The following is a 20712-nucleotide window of genomic DNA, read 5'->3' as shown; positions in this document are numbered from 1 at the left end:
ATTCTTCAATTTGTATTTTTCAATTACTATTAGGGTCCGTTTAATTGTAAATATTAAATTAAATTATCTAGAAAATTAATTTTAGGGAATTGAATTGTTTATAATTATTTTTCTGATAATTGTAAATTATTGTGTTTGATTGGTATAATTTTTTAAGTGAAAAATGTTGAAATAAAAGTGTTTTTTGATATTCGTTTAGTTTTGTTTTACATAAAAATTGTTAATTAAAGGAATAGATTTAACTAGTATTGGGAATAAAATTTGTTTTCATTGCCAACACAAAACAAAATTTTCAAAAAAATCATCTATCTTTTGGTGTTTCTTTGACTTTGTTTAACATGAAAATTGTCATTTAAAGAAAAATATTTTTGTACAATAATTCTTAGAATTTGTTTACAGTACCAACAAAAAAAAATGCTACAGTAGGTAAGAAAACCATTTCTCACCCATATATGGTGGGAATTGATTTTCCCTAAAAACCAAGAAAAGCTCAAACTTCAAGAGAACCAAGAATTCGAATTCCATAGAAAAATGTATCAAACAACTAAAGTTGAAAAAAATTCAATTCCAATTTCATCTTCCAATTCCAATTCCACCCTATCAAACACGCCCTTAGTGGATCGTGCATGATAACTATTATATTTTTGGAAAAATTGCAGTCGATGTACCAAATTTTTCGTTTATTAGTGGATTTTGTTCAAACCTTTGATTTGTATCATCGGAGGTACCAAACCTTTCAAAAATTCACACCCGAAGTCCAAATGGATGGAAACTGTTAGTTCATTCGTTAGTTGACCTAGAGTCAATATTTTGACCAAGTTTTGATTAATTTTAGAAGGTTAAAATGGTAAAATTATATTTTCTATAAAAACAATTAAAATAAAAACCTAAAATACAAATACACTTCGTCTTCTCCATATACCCTCTGCACACTCACCCCTAAAACCAAAACCAGGAATCGGAACCACCACTGCCATTCACCCCACCATCGAAAATCACCACCAAAACACCATGATAAATAATTTCCTCCTCCATTCACTGTTTTCAACAAAATCAGTTTGTACATGTGTGAATTTCTCTATCCATTTCTGTATAATGAGGTCATCTTCAGTTCTTATCCTTCAATTATGGACAATCCTGCTAATCGACTCACCACTTCTGTGCTATAGGTTTTAAGAGCTTAGAAACGCGAGTACAAAAACTTTGCCCACCGCTCAACCCCTCCCAACACTGATTTTCCAATCGATATCCTACACTTGCATAGAATTTATATACTAAGTTTTTGTGTTGTGGGTAGAGAGCACAAGCTGAATAATTATCGATCTATAATGTCTACATGTGAGTTCAACAAAGAGTGGAAGATTTATACCATTGTTTTGGAGTCTTATATAGAGGATGTACCAAAACGAAATGCAGGAGAGGACAGGAAAATGTTCACTGAAATGTTGCATTTCTGCATTTTTTGGTCGTTCAAGCTGGTGGATCTGGTGATGCTAGATTTCTAATAACTGCCATTTTGCCCAATTTGTGAGGATGTGGGGTATTTATTTGAAACAATGATGTAGGAGGAAATTATTTACCATGGCATTGGTGGCGTTTTCCGGCTCAGTGGTCATGGAGGTGATTGGTGGTCACCAACGCAGTGGAGGTAGATGTGGGTTGGATTTTGGTTGATTTGATAGGGTTAGGTAGAGGCAAGTGGAAGACGAGTGGGTGGGAAGAATATGACTAATTTTATTTCATTTTTTGGTTTTTTCAATTTAATTATTTTAATTCTTTAATATAAAAACCTAATGTTACATTTTTACCCTTTAAAATGCAGTCAAATTTTGGTAAAAATGTTGACTCTAGGTCAACTAACGAATTTACTAACAGTTTCCATCCATTTGGACTTCAGGTGCGAATTTTTGAAAGGTTTGGTACCACCAGTGATACAAATGAAAGGTCTGGACAAAATCTACTAATAAACGAAAGATTTGGTATCTCAACTGCAATTTTTCCTATATTTTTCGGGAAAAAATAAATCTTTTGTTATGATCGTTTATTTTAAAACCCATAATGATTTAATTATAATGTTAATAACGTAAAGACAGGTGTATATTGTGTTAAAGTTGTAGGAAGATTACCTTTGTGGTTTTGTACCCTTTATATTTTCCATTATTGACGCAGTTCTGCTGATAACTCAGTCTTTCGTAAATAAAATCATTGACATGATCAAATAAATGGCTTGAGTATCTGAGTTGATGCATCAAATTTGTATAATGACTCGCGAATGACACATATTAAGAACTTAGAAACACGAATTAATGTATGACTTTAATTAATTTCTAAACATCACCGTAATTAGATATTAATGAAAATGGTTGTATTTGACAAGACAGAGGATGTGAACAATTAGATTTATACACCCGTTCACTTTATTTATATAAACGCAACACACTTATCCCAGATCATTATAAAAATGAAGTTTCAAAATGGTAAGATCTAATTTATTATATGTACCAGAAATGTAATGTGATAACATATACGTAAATCCTCAAGGGAGAAGAAGGATCACAAAAAGAGGTAGCTTTCTACTTCAACTAATTCTACGTATACGCTCCTCCTAATTTAGGGCTTGTTCGGTAATGATTATGAAAATTTATTTTTTGACCCGTTAGAGAGAAAATTGGATCCTCCATGTGAGATAATAAGTAAAAAATGGCTAGAGTAATGAAATAACGGTTAAAAAATTAATTTTTGGAGGATGAAAAATCAATACCAAACATGCATTTAATCCAGAAAATGGTTTGAAGCAGTTGCATCGAAACAAAAAGGAAAAAGAGAGAGAAAATTGAACTAACTTCATTTCTCCTTGAATTGGTGGAAGTATGGTACAGTTATTTTTTAAGGTCCCACTGGTGGAGGAGAAATGGCATGAATAGGGGGGGGAATGATTTAGGGTTGGTATGGAATTAGGTAAGCTGTGTAATATTTAATTATTAATGTATGCTAGAATTCTGATTAAAAAAATCTTTATACCTGATTTTTTCATAGTTAATTTGAAATACCCATATATGTGTAATTTTGCCATAAAAGAACAACCAACAAAAAGGTCAATACAAAGTATAATGGGCTAACTCACATGTGCCATCCAAAAAAGAATTGGCCATAAGCAACTCTAATTAATTGAGTCATTTTCAATGTCTCAAGTTGTTTTTGTCGAATCAATTACTATGGTGCCGATATAATTATCCCAACAATGTTTTAACATTATCACTCGAATTTATTGGGTATCAAAACCCAATAAAAATAACAAATAAGGATTGTAAGCACTTAGCGAACTAAAACTTTAATTCCAAAAGGTAATTCACGATCCTCCTATGAATATTACAAATACGTACACATGTTCAATATTTGAGTATATTATTCAGTTCAAAGCCTGGTGATTATATTCTTTCTCTGATCGAAATTTCATCAAACATATATGTAGGTATTTTCGGGACAAGGCTTGTTTAAATAGTTTGCAATGGAAAGTCACGCTAGTCTTACTCGGAACAAATGATTGCCAACTGCATTGTCGTCTATTGTTACCTCTGCACGATGATGAATAACTTATCTCCATGTTGAGTGATGGCTAAACTTTAACATTTGTGATTGGAAGAAACATGGTATTTAAGTTAGTAAAATAATTAGAAGGGAAAAACGATCATTTATGTACGTAGCAAACTATCAAATATTGGACGAAATTAAAATACATATAAAACATGTCAGAGCAAAGTATTACAAATATTAATTTTTAATGGAAAAACGTAGATTTTGGATTAGGTGTTCTAGGATTGACTAAACATGATTTAGTTATTAGATCTTGAATAATATATGTCCGAACATGTTCCTATGATAGCTCGAAATTTTTCTGGATTAAATTGTAATTACTTTGATTGTTTTGGACTTAATTGCAATGTAATAAAAGTTTAGCGATTATATATACAATTATACCAAATTGAGGCCTGATTTGGGTAGATTTCATTTCTTTAATTCTTGATTATAACTTACATGTCAACATTTTGGTAACAATCTTAAATTCTCGAACTCAGGAAAATTTTGATCTTACGAGTAACCATGATGGAAAATGAATTCTAATGACTTTGAAATTTATTATATTTTTCCATGTCAGTAGCCTATAATATCTTTCAGTTAAACCTGTCGATATTTATTATACACTAAGTAACTGAGTAAATATACTACTCGCATCTGAAGACTGAACTTAGAAATAATCATTTTATTATTATTATTATTATTTAGTCAATTTGCTTGTTGGGATGGAACCCGGAGACACCCTCTTGAATTTTGAATTTGTGATGTTTTGGGATTGTAAGGTAACATCACTTCGAATGCAAATTATATTCTGAACCATATTTTTCAATTCTCTTAATTTTGTAAATAGTATTTTATTGAAAAATATGTAATTGAAAATGAATTTGAGCTTCATTATTAGTACAGGTAAGCATGTGAGGTTGGTAGACAACATTGACGTTGTAAAATTTGGACCATTGATTTAAAAATAATTTTTAAAATAAATGAATGTGATGTTGTCAAGTGCGCACTGTCAATCAAAATTGTGAAAAATTATGAATAAAACAATTTGTATAATTGTTGTTAACAATTGCGATTGACAACGTTGATGTTGTCAAAAGACCATTGATTTAAAAAACAATCTTTAAAATAGATAAATGCGATGTTGTCAAAGGTCTGTTGTCAACCAAAATTATAAAGAAATATTGCACAAGTAGTATGATTGTTTTTCAAAAGTCAATAATTTTTTAATTATAATACTTGTACAATTCGATTAACAACTTAGTTGACAATTGTTATGTATCATATCCATTCACTTAAGGAAGCCTATTACATAGCTTGGGCATGAATAATGCTCATTTAAATAAGGGCTTTCTATTTGTACGCTCCTTAGCCCACACCTAATAAATAAATCGTAGACCGCGTGTAGTGAGGGGGCCTACACAGTACACCGAGTAAAACCCTTTGAAAATAATTGTTTTTAAAATCATTAGCAAGGATCTTTCCAAAAATACATCTAAGAACCTGTTTGATGGAATTTATTTAGAAATAATAGAGTTATGGAATAATATTTTTTGAAGAATGTTTTGTTAAAAAGTAAGGAAATTTTATTGATTTGTATGTAAAATATTTTATTATGTAAATGTGTGATGGATAATGATATTGTAGCAAATAATTTAAATTTTTAAAGGACGACAAACACCTAAATATCAATTCGAATTGACGTGAATCTCAATAACCAATAATTGACTCAGTAAGTAACTATATAATACATCGAATCTCACATAAAGATTTCTTTTAGGAATTATTTCTTACAAATAGAAATTTTAAATAAGTTGTATCTTGCTCAGACCAATAAATAGAGGATTCAATGCAAATTTTGATGGGGATCGAATGGTTGTTTATGCACCTTTATCTTTGGAGGCTCAAGCGGAGGCTCGAGTTAAACTTAAATGCTTGTTTGGTAGGGATTTTGATCATTGAGTTTTTGACCGATCAAATGGGTTCTATGAGAGAAAAATAAAAAAATAATGACTAAAATAGTAAAATAACAGTTAAAAATTAAATCTGTACCAAACAAGCCACAATTCATAATTTTTTTAATTAGGCAAGAACTAAAGCAAAATATGGTTAAATTTTGAGCGTAAAGCCTTTCTTAGCAGCACTAAAAGTATCTCAAAAATCCTGATTTCTTGATCAAAATAAAATTTGGCTGCTATAAGTCAGTCATGCAGTGAGAAATATCCTAAAATAAGCAGAAAGTACAGGTAAAATCACCCAATTTCCTCCCTAATCGTTCTTTGAATCCCATTTTCTTATCTGTTATTGTATTTAATTTCTCTCATGGGAGATTTTTTTAATGTTTTTTCTTGAGTTTTTCTTCTGTTTATTCTTTCTGTAAAATTTGAAGAAAGATAGATAAATTACCATTATAAATTCCTGATTTCAAACCCATTTTGGTTGACTTTTTTTTTTTTTTTTATTTGAAAATTTTAAATTTTTTGCAATTGTATCTTTCCCTCTAACTTTGTAAATTACAATTATATAATTTTGAGCATTAATAGTTTGCTGTTTTTAATGGTTAAGTTTGGTTAAATGAGTTAGTATTATTAACAATAAATTATTTGGGGGCTTTTGGCAGAATAATGGGTTTAGGCGATAAAATGCAGAAGGCCTTTTGCTCGATGTGTCCGGTGAGTTAATTAATAAAAGCAACTCAAACTCATTATTTAGTTACTTATTTTGCCAATGCCAATCACAATCGTTTGCACTTTTAAGTTTGGGTGGGTTTTAATGAATGCATTATTCACATATTAAATTGTCTCAATTGATTATTCATCTCACCATTTGCTTGTTTATAGAAATTATCGTGCACATAGGAATTTTTTTTAATTTATATAATTCCCCCTAATTGCAGACTCAAAATTTGATACGAGTTCGAAAATGATGCCTAATTTTTTACTATAATTGTTCTCATATAGCTTGACAAGTACAACTTTAAAATTCTCAATGAACGCATAGGCTGCTAGTAATTACTATCTTATCTTCTACTTGCATAAGTTCCTCCTGGGTTTGCTAAGGCTAGACTCTTAGGTAAGGTGGAATGCACGCTAATCGATTGTACTGAGAAGAAATAGAAGCTCTTACCAAATAGACTGAATAGTATCCATGCCTTTATGGTTCTTGTTTTGAATATCTTCAATAAATGATACTTTGGCTTCTCAGAATGGCAGTTGTGGGGCTCGTTTATGCTGGCACATCATGCATTTGATCCTCAGCATGTGGTTCTATATTCTGGGGCTGGTTTTTATGTTTGAGAGCTTTCTCATCTCTAATGGTTTGTTGAAGAGGTATAGAACCCTTAATATTAGCAAAGTTCAGTACCTGGCTATTGTTATAGACAGCGAAGAAGCTCTTCAAACTCTAAAAGTTCTCAATCTACTACGGTGGCTTGCAGCTATCGGTTTGAAAAGTGTGTGCCTATACGACAAAGAAGGTAAAGGTGCCAGAGCATAGAGCCTGTCTGGCTAACCTCAAACAATAAGTAAAAGTGCTAATTGGAAGCAAATAAAAACCTACTTCTGAACAAGTTTTTGAACTAAAAGTTCCAAAAAAGTGACACTTCTATACAAGCTCAAATATTTGGTAAAAAGAATTTCTTGAAAGTAACTTATAAGCTTAATCGAACATGCACGTCATCACAGTACAGTGGAAAGTAGTGTTGGTTAGCCTTCTAGTTGTAGTTATGATTACTATGTCTTTCTCGTGTTGTAGGAGTTCTGAAGAGATCAAAACAAGCAATCACGGAAAGATTAAAAAGTGAAAAAAGGTTCAAGGTACCGTCTTCTAGTTGTGCAGTATCTAGAGTTCAGTTTACTTGACAATTTTCATTATGTTTTATGTTGTTACATTCTAAAACTATTATATGCATTTGATTATAACTAATCCCATCCAATAAATTCAATCAGTTCTCCCTGCATAAACAAATTTAACAGCAATTTGAGATACATTATGTTCTTTTATGCTGGACATTATTCCCTCTGAAAGAATGACCAAGAAGATAAACCCCCCATCTCCTAGTCCCTCTTATAAAGATTAACTTTTTCCTTTTGGTTTCTAGAAACTGAAAGTGATGAGGACATCTACTTGGATTATTTAGTTTACTATTTTAGTTGGGCTTGTATTATTGTTATAATTTTATTTTATTTTTGTATTGGCCTTTTATTTTGCTTTGGGCTTGTATAGTGTATTGGGCTGGCCCAAGCCCAGTTTCTTGTATTGTATATTATATATATGTATGCAGCCTTTGCATGGGAGAGGATTGATGGAAATGAAACGAAGTTTGAGTGTTGCAGGCATTTCTCCCTTTTCCACCGCCCCTCCTCTTCTCTTCCCTTCCCTTCCCTTCTCTCCTTCTCTAGCTGTTTATGTATTCTGCTTCTTCTGCTGGTTTCTTCAACTTTCACAGATTCTGAATTTCTCAACTTATGCTACATCAACTTGGTATCAAAGCTAAACCTGGTTCCAACATCTTCAACTAAAAATTGGAGTCACAGAATTGCCATGGAAGTGACGAAAAGTTCAGTCAACTTCCTGTCTTCAGCTTGCTGTTCAACATCATAAATCCTTACCCAGAAGGTGACCCACGCATCCATCCTCTCCAAGCCGCACACAAACATCTAACCTAATACACTGTAACACACCGCCCCACTACCTTCATCTGCAACTATCAACCCCCACTCTCCAATTTTAAATTCACAACCCATATACACTTAGCTACATTCTACCCGCCATTCCACCGTCACTGTCCAGCCATAAGCCAACTACCACAACATCCATTCCTGAAATTCCAAAAACTTCTTCCCCCCTGTCGTGCTTCAATTGTAAAGGCTTTGGTCATATCGCATCTAGATGTCGAGCTTTAGTCATTGAGGAACGAAAAGATGTAGAGTGTGAATCATTAGAAGATCAAGTCTATGAACTTAAATTTGAAGAGTTTGACGATTTGGATGATATTGAGGATACCTTGTTAGGTTGCATTCGAACCTTCCTTGTAATCTAGGTTCTGTGACCTCTGTCCCCGACATCTCGCGGCTAAGTGTTGTGTGTTGTACCCTCACTCACCCTAAAGATGCTAATGACTGGCGTCGTCACGCCGTTTTTTATACTTATATCAAGATCAATAACAAGGGTTGTAAAATTATTGTGGATAGTGGTAGCTGCATTAATGCAGTTTCTGTGATTACAGTGTCCCGTCTTGGATTACAGCCAGTGCCACACCCTCAACCTTATAGCGTTTCTTGGGTTGACACTTCTTCTATTGCCGTAAACGAGCGTTGTTTGGTTCCTATCTAGTTTCTTGAGTACAAAGATCATATATGTTGCGACGTCATTTCCATGGACGTCGGACACGTCATTCTTGGTCGACTCTAGTTGTTCAATTTAGATGTTACTATCCATGGTCGGTCAAATCCATGTTCCTTTGTGTTCAATGGGAAGAAGATTTACCTTAATCCTTTACCGCCAAAACTTGTTGATTCACAACAGACCAAGAAAATTGTGGAGCGGAAAGGGTTACTTATGATTAGCCCTACAAAATTTGAGCGTCATGGAAGTTTCATCGGAATCTCCAATATTAACCCCTGATGAGGTCCAGTCAGTTCTTCAAGAGTTTCGAGATGTCTTTCCTGAAGACCTCCTCGATCTATTGCCCTCTTTACGGGATATTCAACATGCTATAGATTTTGTCCCTGATCATCTCTTCCAAATTTACCTCATTATAGAATGAATCCTACTGAGCATGCTGAGCTCGAGAGGTAAATAGAGGAGCTCCTTCACAAAGGATTTATTCGTGAGAGTCTAAGTCCTTGTGCGGTTCCCGCCCTTTTGATTCCTAAGAAAGATGGTTCTTGGAGAATGTGTGTTGATAGTCGTGCCATCAATAAGATCACAGTGAAGGCCTTTTATTTTGCTTTGGGCTGGCCCAAGCTCAGTTTCTTGTATTGTATATTATATATATGTATGCAACCTTTGCATGGGAGAGGATTGATGGAAATGAAATGAAGCTTGAGTGTTGCATGCATTACTCCCTTTTCCACCGCCCCTTCTCTTCTCTTCTCTTCCCTTCCCTTCTCTCCTTCTCTAGCTGTTTATGTATTCTGCTTCTTCTGCTGGTTTCTTCAACTTTCACAGATTTTGAATTTCTCAACCTATGCTACATCAGAAAGCAAGAACTGTTTTTATTTGGTCTATCTACTTGAGCTGGATGAAAATAAAGTTTCACGTCCAATAGGAGATATATGTTATTTATAATTAATTCTTCCCAACTATGGCGTAAGGCAATTTTCTTTTTCCTTCTTTGGTGCCTGGTGTACTTTCGAAAATTTTATGGGGAAACTTATTCAACTCTTTATAGGAAATCAGCACAAGTGACCCACTACATGATGAGAAAGGCATGATTCTGGAATTCATTTCGTCCTCTGATGGAAAAGAAGCAGTTGCGAGAGCAGCTAATTTCCTTTTAGAGAAGCGTTATTCAAGTGAAATCAAAGAGAAGCCAAATTTTACAGAGTCTGACATGGCTGATGCTCTTAGAGCAATAGGTTTGTAGTTCTGCAGTTCCTCCTAAAATTTTTAACCTTCTACAACCAATTTGCAATATTTCCTCACTGTATGATGACTCATCTATCCATCTTTTGGTGAATACAGGTTATCAAAGTTCGGATCCTGATCTCATGCTAGTTTACGGGCCCTCAAGATGCCACCTGGGATTTCCAGCTTGGAGAATTCGTTACACTGAGATTATGTGAGTCCATAGATCTGAATCACTAACTAATTTCCTCTTTCTTGGGGACATCATCAAAGTGTAATTAACTTGGCAAGCAAAATTTTTACGCCCTAGAAAGATGTTACATTTTCATTTCAGTTCCATTATCAACATCTGCACAAATGTGCGTATTGATTTATGTGATACATAGATTATGTGTTTCTGTTGCTGCCAAAGTAAAACAAAGTTTCTTTTGGATTCATTTCTCTTCGTCCTAGGGATTACCTCGACTAGCAGATTTACAGTTTAATATCACCATTTGTTCTGCGAAGTAGGACTATGGATTGTGTTTGGAGACTGAAAGTTTGACTATGCTCATGTTGCAGGCATATGGGATCATTGAAATATATGAAATTCGGTTTCCTCGTAAAGGCCATTTATAATTTCACAATGGTGCATCAAAACTATGGTACGATTATCCTCCTAAAGTATGACATCAATTGCGTAAAAACATTAATTGCACTTCCTTCCCTTTCATGTTATTTTCTTGGAAACAGAATAAAATGATTTTCTTCGTACAAGTTATTGGATTTCTTTAATTACTGGTTCCTTTTATTCCTGACCACTTGAAATGCTTAGATAATATTGTTAATAGACGAATATCTAACAGAAAAAGGAGAAAATGAAGAAACCTAGTAACTTCTAGTAAGCACTATGGAGTTTTTGACTTGTGGCCTTATTGATAGCGATTTTTACGAGCTTGTGAAGTGAACTACTGCTGGACTGAAAACAATATATGTCTTGTCTTCTCATTTTTTATGAAATAATCAATGATTTGAGTTGGAATTTTGAGGTTCAGACACAGTACATCTGTAGTATTGTTTGTGTTATTCACAACTTGATATTACTGATAGTTACAATATAGAGCATTTCAAATTAGTTCATCTGATTATTTACCTCATTTTTGTTTCTTTTCCTTTTTGTCCTTCCCAGGTACATGAAACCTTTACATATGGAGTGGCATGTTCTTGTATAAAGACTACAATAAAACTTCTCTTTGGGGAAACAATGCCACAGGAATTTACCTAATTGTATACACTGTTTTATTTTGTTGATGTATGTCTATTTTCGTCTAAATGTACAATAGAACTTGTGGTTCGTCCCAAGATTTTCTACTTGTCCGGTTGTTTTTGCACGATTGTTTGATATAATATCAAACGTATCTTTTTAAAGTGACTAATTTTCTTTCATTTGAACTATTTGGGCAATTCATAATATACAAGTTATTACTATCTCGTCTCTCTTTAACATGCATGGCTGGCCCCCCGTTTAGAGGTAGTAATGAGAAGGCTATTCTGTCCCAATAGTGATTTTTTAAAGAATGTGTGATTAAAAAATAAAGAAATTTTTTTAGTTTACGTGCAAAATTATTTTAGGGAAGAACTTGTGTTTTAAAATGAATTTTGAAAAAAGTGCTTTTGGATAAATGAAGTCCAAACGTAGCTATGTATTAAAGGTATGAAGCAATAATGAAAAATTATCATTCCTATCAATCCAATTGGGATCCATGTTGTGTTGTCATAAGGCACATCTCTCTTATCACAATTCGTCACCATCTTGCCAATGTTGTACTATCGGTTGAACTACGACTACCTTAAAGAAAATCAACTCCAATCCTTTCTTTGCTCTTACGAGAACTTAACATAAATATTGCCATGCGAAGTATTTTGATTTCTGAAGTGTTGCATGAAAATCCCACATTAAAAGTTATAAACTTAAAAAAATTACAATTTAGCCAAAACATCCAATTCACCAAAATTTTCGTATGTGAAACGTGACTTCCATGGAAGTTTGCTTGTTTGAGTTCTAGATAAACTATGCTTGATCGACTCTTTATCGCTGGTGGAATCATGTATACTCCCATTAATCTCTGATTTTAATTATCCACGGCTAAAGTTAAATGTGTTGCATTTTAATTCACCACAGTAGAAATCGGATTTTGAATATTTTTAGCCATTGCTTCTACTTGTTGGTTTTGGCGTGCTTCTATCTGTTCTTTTCTTCTCAACTTAAAATATTCATTCTATTCTCGGTTCAAATGGAACAAGATCATTGTGTCTTGAACTTTGCATACAAAATTCAGAAAAGAAAATGAGGAAACACTGTAATTTTTTATAATATGAATTAAACACTAATAAACTAATAAAAAATCTGATTAAAATTATAACTAACTAATATTATATTCATCGATAACAATATCAAAAACTTGATCGACTAAATTTCATAAGTGCACGGTATCGTATATAAGTAATAGGATGATGAATAATATATAGTTTCACAGAGATTATGTATTTAATTTAGTATTAATTAATACTAACTTTAATCGAATGTCAAGTTTTGATTACCAATAACTATAACTAATTATCTAACTTATTAAATAGTAAGCAATCAAGAAAATTTTGGTAAGATCAGTTAAACACTCATTAAGACTTTGTTTCCTCCTTTATTAATCCAATCAATACAATTTAATATCATGGCAATATTTATTCTTGTCGATCAATGTTTCTAATTTATTTACTAATCTCCGTCGATTAGTTTTAAGACTATTATCTTACGTGATTTTTCTACATCTTTATGAAAGATGTGAACATTAAAGAATGTTTTAAAACATTCGAACACCTATTGAAATCATGTAAGACGTAGCGTGATGTCTCTATTCTGTATCGAACTTTCAAACAATTGTTATAATGTGCTATTTTTCTTATTATTTATTTCGAAATCAACAAAAGTTACACATCAGTCCAACTAGTGATAAAGTAATGAAAAACATCAAATCATCTAACAATCATCCAAGATAAACAAATATTGAGCGTCAAAGTATTGAAATTAATATCAAACTTCATAACGAAAATTCATCTATGTCTTAGTGATTGAAAATCGAGCCTAGCAATTCAAAGTTACAAGAAATCAGGATTGAATCATACGACATATCTTGAATTTGAGATATATGAAGAAAAAGAAAAGGAGTCACAAAATCTTGGATCTCTTAAAAATTTACTTGATCATCAAACTCCAACTGCACCTTTTTCTTTGCCAAAAAACCAAGAAATAATCATCGAAAAAATAACTCCTTATATCTTGCCTCTTAATTTCTCACAAAAGATTGATACGTCGCCTCTCTTGATTGCAAGAATATGCGTATTGTATGGTATGAGAGGTATTTTTAATTGTTGAATAAAGGCTGAAATTTACAGAGGCCAAGCCCCTGTTTGATCCCCATTACCTGAAAATGAAAATTGGGGGAATAGTAATTTTTAGAAAAATGAGTGGTTGAAAAAGAAGGAAAAATTTTCGATTTACGTGTAATATTATTTTATGGAAGATTGTGTGGTTGAAAATAGAAGAGAGAAAAATGGAATATAATGTAATGTAATTTAATTTAATGGGGATCAAACAGGGACTAAGTTGAAATTTGCATCAATTTGATTTCTGTAAAGTCGTTGATTCAGATACAGAAACCAGAAATTTACACTGGAAGTGCTCCATGTGCTCTAATTTATAGTTATGGGTGCGATTGCGACATTTTCCATACTAGGAACCTGTTGCTACAAATTTAGATGCTTTTGATTATCAACATTTTTATGGCAAATATCATTTTTCTTCACACAAATTCCTACTTTTATGCTATTTAATTGATTTTTTTCATTAAAAATATTTTCCTACTTTTGATCACATAACCATATTTTTCTTGAAAATAAGGAAAATATTTTCTTTATGTAAAGTAGATTTTTATTTTTAAGGTAATTTACTCTCATTTTCTCTCTCATTTACCCCCTCTTTCTCCTGTCTACTTACCAATAAAAAATGGACAAGTATATTATTCTTTACGTTGAAAATAAAATCAATCAAATAAATTTAATTGACAATTTTCATGTAAATAATTTTTAGGCAATTCAAATTGCTCATAATTTATTTTCTTTCAATGTAAATTTCATGTTCGCAATCAAATACACCTTACATGCGATTGCAATGGAGAATTTTATGATTTGCACAGGTCCCTACAATCTTCTCTTCATTCAATTCAAGTCTTTTTTTTTTCGCGCACTTCTAGTAATCCGATTTCCAAGATCCACCAATTCAATATATATCTTCTTTAATCATCATTTCTTGATTCGAATAATTTTTTGAATACTTTCAATTTAATCTCCAAACTTTAAAATTCTTCCTCTTTCACCAATGAGATTTCCAAGATCCACCAATTCAATATATATCTTCTTTAATCATCATTTCTTGATTCGAATAATTTTTTGAATACTTTCAATTTAATCTCCAAACTTTAAAATTCTTCCTCTTTCACCATTCATTGGATTGATTCACTTTTTATTTTTTGCTTTTATCAAAAACCATCCAAACTCGAACAAACCCTACAATATTTAATATTTAACCAAATCAAGTAGTAATCCCATCAATTTAACTCCCAAATGTTTACTTTCGAATGTCCAAATAGGTGTAAAAGTTACACCTATCAATTAGTCTAAATGTGAAAGAGAACCTAGTCAATGATTACACCCCCGTTTGGCCCCCATTTTGTAGAAAAGAAAATGAGTGAAATAATATTTTTTGAAAAATAAATGGTTGAAAAAGAAGAAAAAGTTTTCGATTTACATGTAATATTATTTTATAAAAGATTGTATATTTGAAAATAGAACAGAGAAAAATTGAATGTAATGAAAATAAAATTAATGGGGGCCAAACGGGGCTAAATATGGTTTGTCCCAACATTTCCCACTAGTCCTGTTACTTTGAACAGTAAATATCATTCCTTTCATTTTAATGTGGCCATTTGTCCCTCATTTGACCTATTCGGAGTTTAGACCTTCAAGTACTATTTGTCATTCTATTTTCACGGCTTTTTGAGAGAAATATAGTGAATAGACAGTCATCACGTGCAAAAACATGTAGCTGTTTAATGATAAAATTGAAGTTTTTTGAACTGCAGCTTTCAAGTTATATCAATTGTTTCACACACGATTTGAATCAACTAACATTATCAACCAGACTACCATAAATTTGAATCAACCGATTTCCACATGCAATCAGAATGTTATATCACTAGCTTTTCAAGCCAGGTTCCAGTTGCTTCTCGTGACACTAGAGAATGTCGTTTGGCGGAGACAGTAGCAACCCAAGAATGTGTCAGTACTCCGTTTCAAGAACCCCATCAATGAGCCCAAACTCCATTGCCTGCAGGAAGGTAGCAATGATAAGACTGAGGTTAGTATGCAAGTCCCATGGCTATGTTTCTTAGTTAATGTTCAAATTTGAATATGGAAAGCCAGCTCCTGTGTAGAATAAATCAAAACGGCAAATTTACAAATAGCTATAGTGTTGATCACATGAAATATTATTTCAAATTTCCACTTTGGTAATTAATAAAACTGAAAACAAATAGAAAATCGACAGCAGATTGTCTTCGATTCTAAGCCCTTATCCTGCCAACTCTTTGATCTTTCAGACCCTCATATCAGAGAGTAGAATTTTCTCATCCCAAAGAAAAGATGAGTGGGAAGAGAGCGTCTGAGCTACCTGATAATTAGAAGAAGTGGATTACCTAACTTTACTGTAAGGCTTTTGGGAAGCCTGCTCCGAGTCAACTCAAAATTCTCCTAGGCGGACAATTCTCTACATCGAGGAGGGAATGAATTCAGACTACCACAGACTCAGCCGCTGCAGCAGTATCCTCATCAGATACATGAATGAACCAGAATATCCAATCCACTCAAGTCATATACAATTTATCCTCCTCATGCACAATCAAGCTTTAATATCTAAAACCACCATTGTTTGAAACTACAAGGTCCTAAACTGCGACCACATTAACATACTAAATCCTAATATGACGAGCAAAATTTTATGCATAACATCTTAGTTCAACTTAATATATACTAGTCCAAGAAATAGCCTAATTTGTCACTCGCTATAGAAACGCAGGAGCCCATTTCTCACAATCAGATCCCTAACACATCGCCCCTTTCCAAATCCTATAACACACTGATTCTCCAACTCTAAAATCTTCCAAACCCTCACAAGCTCTCAGTCCAAAATATATGCACTTCTGAAGTTCTAAAATATAGTTTATTACCCAGCACTTTCATCAACTAAATTTATGTTCTCTACATATGCTAAAGGGACCTAATCTTAGATGTCTTGTAAGCTCAACCTGAGCATGGCTAAAATAAAAGATAAAAACTCAGGGTGGACACTGATGTAAGAGGACAGTAATAAGAAATCAACTACTACCACAAATAGGTATCACATTTGTGATAAGTGCATCATAATTCAAGTAGATCTCACATTTGTGATTCTTGGAATTGGAATAAGTTCGGCAACGAATCACAAAATCTTGGTGATCTTCTCTATCTAATGAATGGGTACGTTGCTTATCACCAACTGATTTTTCAAATCTCCCCTCAAGGAACACATTATATTGACTAGAATTTATCTGAATCATCCCATCTATATCCTAGCAACATCATTGCTTTATTGATTTTATATAATCCTATACGCAAAGCATACTCTTCTCATAAAGTAAGTCAAACTAATATAATCCTATTTTACCAGCCCATTCAAGTTCTAGTAAGTCAAACTAATACAATCCTATTTTACCAGCCCATTCAAGTTCTACCACCTCATAGTTTAATCTGGTTCAATGATTATTCCAATTCCAGTATCCTAAATTCTAGATCTCATGTTTCCGTGTAGTAGGCAATTATTTTTCTACCCAACTTCCTTCTATTCATCTCCTCACAAGATCACCGAAAGAATTCTTTGATCTTCCTCTGTATTTTACTCCCTTGGGCAAAGATAAATAATTCAATCTCTTCCCTCCCTCAGCTCTGGGGGGCACAGAGATATTTTTCTTTCTTATTCGCCTACTCCTAGTATCATTTTATCCTGAGTGGGCTAACACATCTTTGAAGCCTCCAGCAAAAGAAAACATTATAAGCATTGTATACAATATTATTAACATATTGAAACTTGAAAGATAAAAGATGACTAGACTTCACCTCAGATACAGACAAGAAACGATCCCTCTCAGTATACTGCTGCACTTTCTCAAGAGACTGGCCCGTAAAGGCAGTATACATTTTGTCAATTTTCTGCAGCAAACAATGACAAGGATAAATTTAAACTAAATGATGTAACACATATTCGGAAATGCCAAATTCATTGGAAACAAGGCTTAGGTTTGTTGCAAACATTTTATAGCTGTTTCTAATTCGGAAAATATACATCGAGAGAGCTATTCCATTCTATATAAACACAGAATGTATAATGGGAAGTTTTCTTCTGAAATATATTACCCAAGCCAAAAACATTACCAGGCGTATTAGAGGTTATGCTCCAATTAGAAACTTGACCATACAGCTCTACATGGTTAAGCCAAAAAATATGCAAGTGATAAATATATTGAGTTCAGCTGAATGCCGACCTAAAATAACCGATGTCTAATTTTCTATGATACTCATCCTGAGATTATTAGAGTATATTAACCATAAGAGGAATGGAAACTGACATGGCGAGATTGAACTGCTTCATTCACTTGGCGCCTTACATCTTCAACATGCCCCTACAAGCAGAATAAGCATAATAAGACCCAACATATACGAATAAAATTACAATGCCTGAATGTAAAGATAAAACAGTAGTCAATCAACACGTGTATAGTGGAAATCATCCCATGTTCAAAAATATTTAACTGAGGGTAGTACGGCTTCTCATCACTACATAACTAGAAATGGAGAACACAATCTGAAAATAAACCGCAGTTGTTAATAGCAAAAACCACATAAAAATAGTAGAAAACTAGAGCCATTACAATCACCATGATTACATAATCCATCCCAGAGGATTTTATCCTGTCTAAAAGTTCTGAGATCAGAAACCAATCTCATTTGAAGCATAGGTAAAGAAGCAATAACGGAACACTATCTAAAGAAGCATCATATCTTCCCACATGTTATTTGAAAGGGACATTCAAATTATTATCAGAAAACTTCCCTCCCATCCTCTCTCTCCCCAACGTACTGGATTAAGCTAGTAGAAATGCAATGTGAAGAAATGTTCCAGAAGACTAGCAATTCTTTCATTCTATACAGAAGAAACCACAACAGCATGCCGCTATATTTAAAAGATTCTAGTTTGCATAGATAATTTTTTCAGAGACGATTGGATTAACAAACCAACAAGTTTTACTCAACTTCAGACAAAATCTGAAATCTGCCCAACCCTGCGATTCTTGATCTTTCTTCACCAGCAAAATCGTTAAAAATGTATAAAATCTGAAAATCATGAACAAACTACTCTCTCTCTCTCTCTCTCACTCTCACACACACACACACACACACACACACAGCAAACACAGACAATGATAATGTAACTACTGATGAGAAAAAAAGAGTTCCCCTATATGCAGAATCCAGTATCCCGAAATATGATCCCAGCATAAGCTGTATGTTCGAATAGACTGATGGCTCTATACAAATAGACAGTTCATACCCCACATCCACTTTGAGGTTGATGTATCATAATACGGGAATTTGGCATGGAATACCGCATTCCCTTTTCTCCACCAGCAAGAAGAAGTGCCCCCTGGCTTGCAGCTACTCCAAAACATACAGTACCAACCCTGGGTTTTATCTGAGAAGTGGTTATTGCAAAAACAGAAATTAGATACCAACTTCATAGCAATGGAGAAAATGTGCTTATTTCTTAATGCGGGAATTCATTGCATAATTAACACATAAAGGCACCAACATCAGAAGTTGAATGCCGCAAAAACCAAATCAAAGAAATGCATAAGATAAGTTGTAATCTTACCCAGGACATGCAATCATATATTGCCAAGACAGAGTAGGTGCTCCCACCCGGGCAGTTGAGATAGATCTAACAAGGTCAGACACAAGACAACAAATGTGAACTTGATTTCAGTAGACAGGATGTCAACTCTTATCTTTGTAACCAAATAATGAGGGACAAAAATAAGATGAAAAATGTGCTCACCAAAATATCTGCATTTTCATCAATTGTTGCCAGAGTCACAAGCTGTGATATAACTCGCTGAGCCACCTGTGAGTTAATTGGCTGCCCAATGAAGATTATCCGATTTCTGAACAACACTGTAGAAAGATCTAAAGGCCCTCCTGGAGTCATGACAGCTGGCATGATAGGTGGGTTTCCCTTTTTGGCTTCTATCACTCCATAACTGATAAATGAAAGAAAAATTACGAACTTATAGTTCTAGCTAAGGTTTGCCGTGAGGTTGAAATTCATTAAATACAAAGTGAATAAGAGTGGCCGATCAGGTATAAAATGGAATTATAGACCCCAAATATTTCGTAGCCAGGAAGATTCCAGTTATCCATTACATCTATAAGTGGTATCTATAAAATTATTTAAGAAAATTCAATCATCATAAGCCTTTCACAGTTTAATACCTCTGCCAACATAGTTATGTTTCCGTGCTACACGTATACCCAAAAGTAAGATGACTCGACTAATCATGTGGTTGAAACCAATTCCCGTCTTGTACATAAGCATACAATTATTATTTATCTATAAATCAAATAATTTTCTTATTCATTATAGAATCTCTAAATTCCCTTTCCATTCTTTTTATAGCCTTCAATATCATCAAGCTTGTGGTTTAGCCTTACATGTGGCTGTGATGCATAGCCCTAACAAATTGTCAAGTGATAGGAAAAATGTCTACCACCCTCTTGCAGAACGACGAAGTATCAAGCAAGAACTTCCATCGATTCATGTCAATTGAAACATTTTTTTATCACAACCTCCTTAATACAACAGCTATGTCTAAAATTCCATTCAAATAAGTCTACACTGTCAATCACAAGTTGTTTAAGTTTGCAGGTGCAAGTAATATCTAATGCATCACAAGGATAGAGGAGTGAACCTTTGATCAGGAATAGAGTGAAAATCCTGCTGGTCAAGCTTCAATGGCAATCTGTGTGTCTTACTGTATAGTCCTGGTAAATGTTACATAATATCTTAACCCAAGTTGTTATTGCTCATCATAAATCAATACATAATTTTCAAAGATGGCAATCAACACATCTAAAATGAATATATACTGAAAGCATCATAATACATCATTAGTACAACGTAAAGCATGCGAAATTAGATAAAGAAGAAAACTTCATATCAGCTTTTTAATAACACATTTTCAGCTTAATCATACATTATTCTAGCTGATGAAAGCCATAGCTGAAAATAATCAAAATATAAGCTTTTTAATAGCAAATTTTCAGCTTAAAAAATAATTATTTAGATGGTGGAAGCCAAAAATCAGAATTTTTTCGAAGCTGCAATGT

The 20712-nt window shown here is 33.3% G+C and overlaps 2 protein-coding genes across 3 annotated transcripts in view; one reads left to right on the top strand and one right to left on the bottom strand.

The window, feature by feature from the left end:
• The first annotated feature begins 5664 nt into the window (after positions 1–5664).
• On the top strand, positions 5665–11571 carry LOC111394607 (dehydrodolichyl diphosphate synthase complex subunit nus1). The gene is made up of 8 exons (XM_023020510.1): positions 5665–5822; positions 6197–6248; positions 6781–7051; positions 7330–7391; positions 9971–10157; positions 10264–10360; positions 10708–10790; positions 11315–11571. The coding sequence occupies exons 2-8, from the start codon at positions 6201–6203 to the stop codon at positions 11320–11322; spliced, it is 756 nt and encodes a 251-aa protein (XP_022876278.1). The 5' UTR covers positions 5665–5822; positions 6197–6200; the 3' UTR covers positions 11323–11571.
• Positions 11572–15268: 3697 nt separating this feature from the next.
• Positions 15269–20712, bottom strand: part of LOC111394606 (ATP-dependent Clp protease proteolytic subunit 6, chloroplastic) — a 6022-nt gene continuing 578 nt past the window's right edge. Inside the window, exons 3-9 of one of the 2 annotated variants that reach the window (XM_023020508.1) lie at positions 20295–20367; positions 19385–19586; positions 19202–19267; positions 18881–19021; positions 17898–17951; positions 17389–17481; positions 15269–15565 (exon numbers count right to left, since the gene is read on the bottom strand). In XM_023020508.1, coding sequence (XP_022876276.1) covers positions 15518–15565; positions 17389–17481; positions 17898–17951; positions 18881–19021; positions 19202–19267; positions 19385–19586; positions 20295–20367 — 677 coding nt within the window. In that variant the 3' untranslated portion in view covers positions 15269–15517. Of the gene's footprint in view, positions 15566–17388; positions 17482–17703; positions 17752–17897; positions 17952–18880; positions 19022–19201; positions 19268–19384; positions 19587–20294; positions 20368–20712 lie in introns of those variants that run through there. The other variant, XM_023020509.1, reaches the window with a different exon arrangement.

Source organism: Olea europaea, chromosome 5 (genome assembly GCF_002742605.1).
Source record: "Olea europaea var. sylvestris chromosome 5, O_europaea_v1, whole genome shotgun sequence".
Taxonomy (NCBI): Eukaryota; Viridiplantae; Streptophyta; class Magnoliopsida; order Lamiales; family Oleaceae; genus Olea; species Olea europaea.
This window is presented reverse-complemented; position numbering and strand designations above follow the sequence as displayed.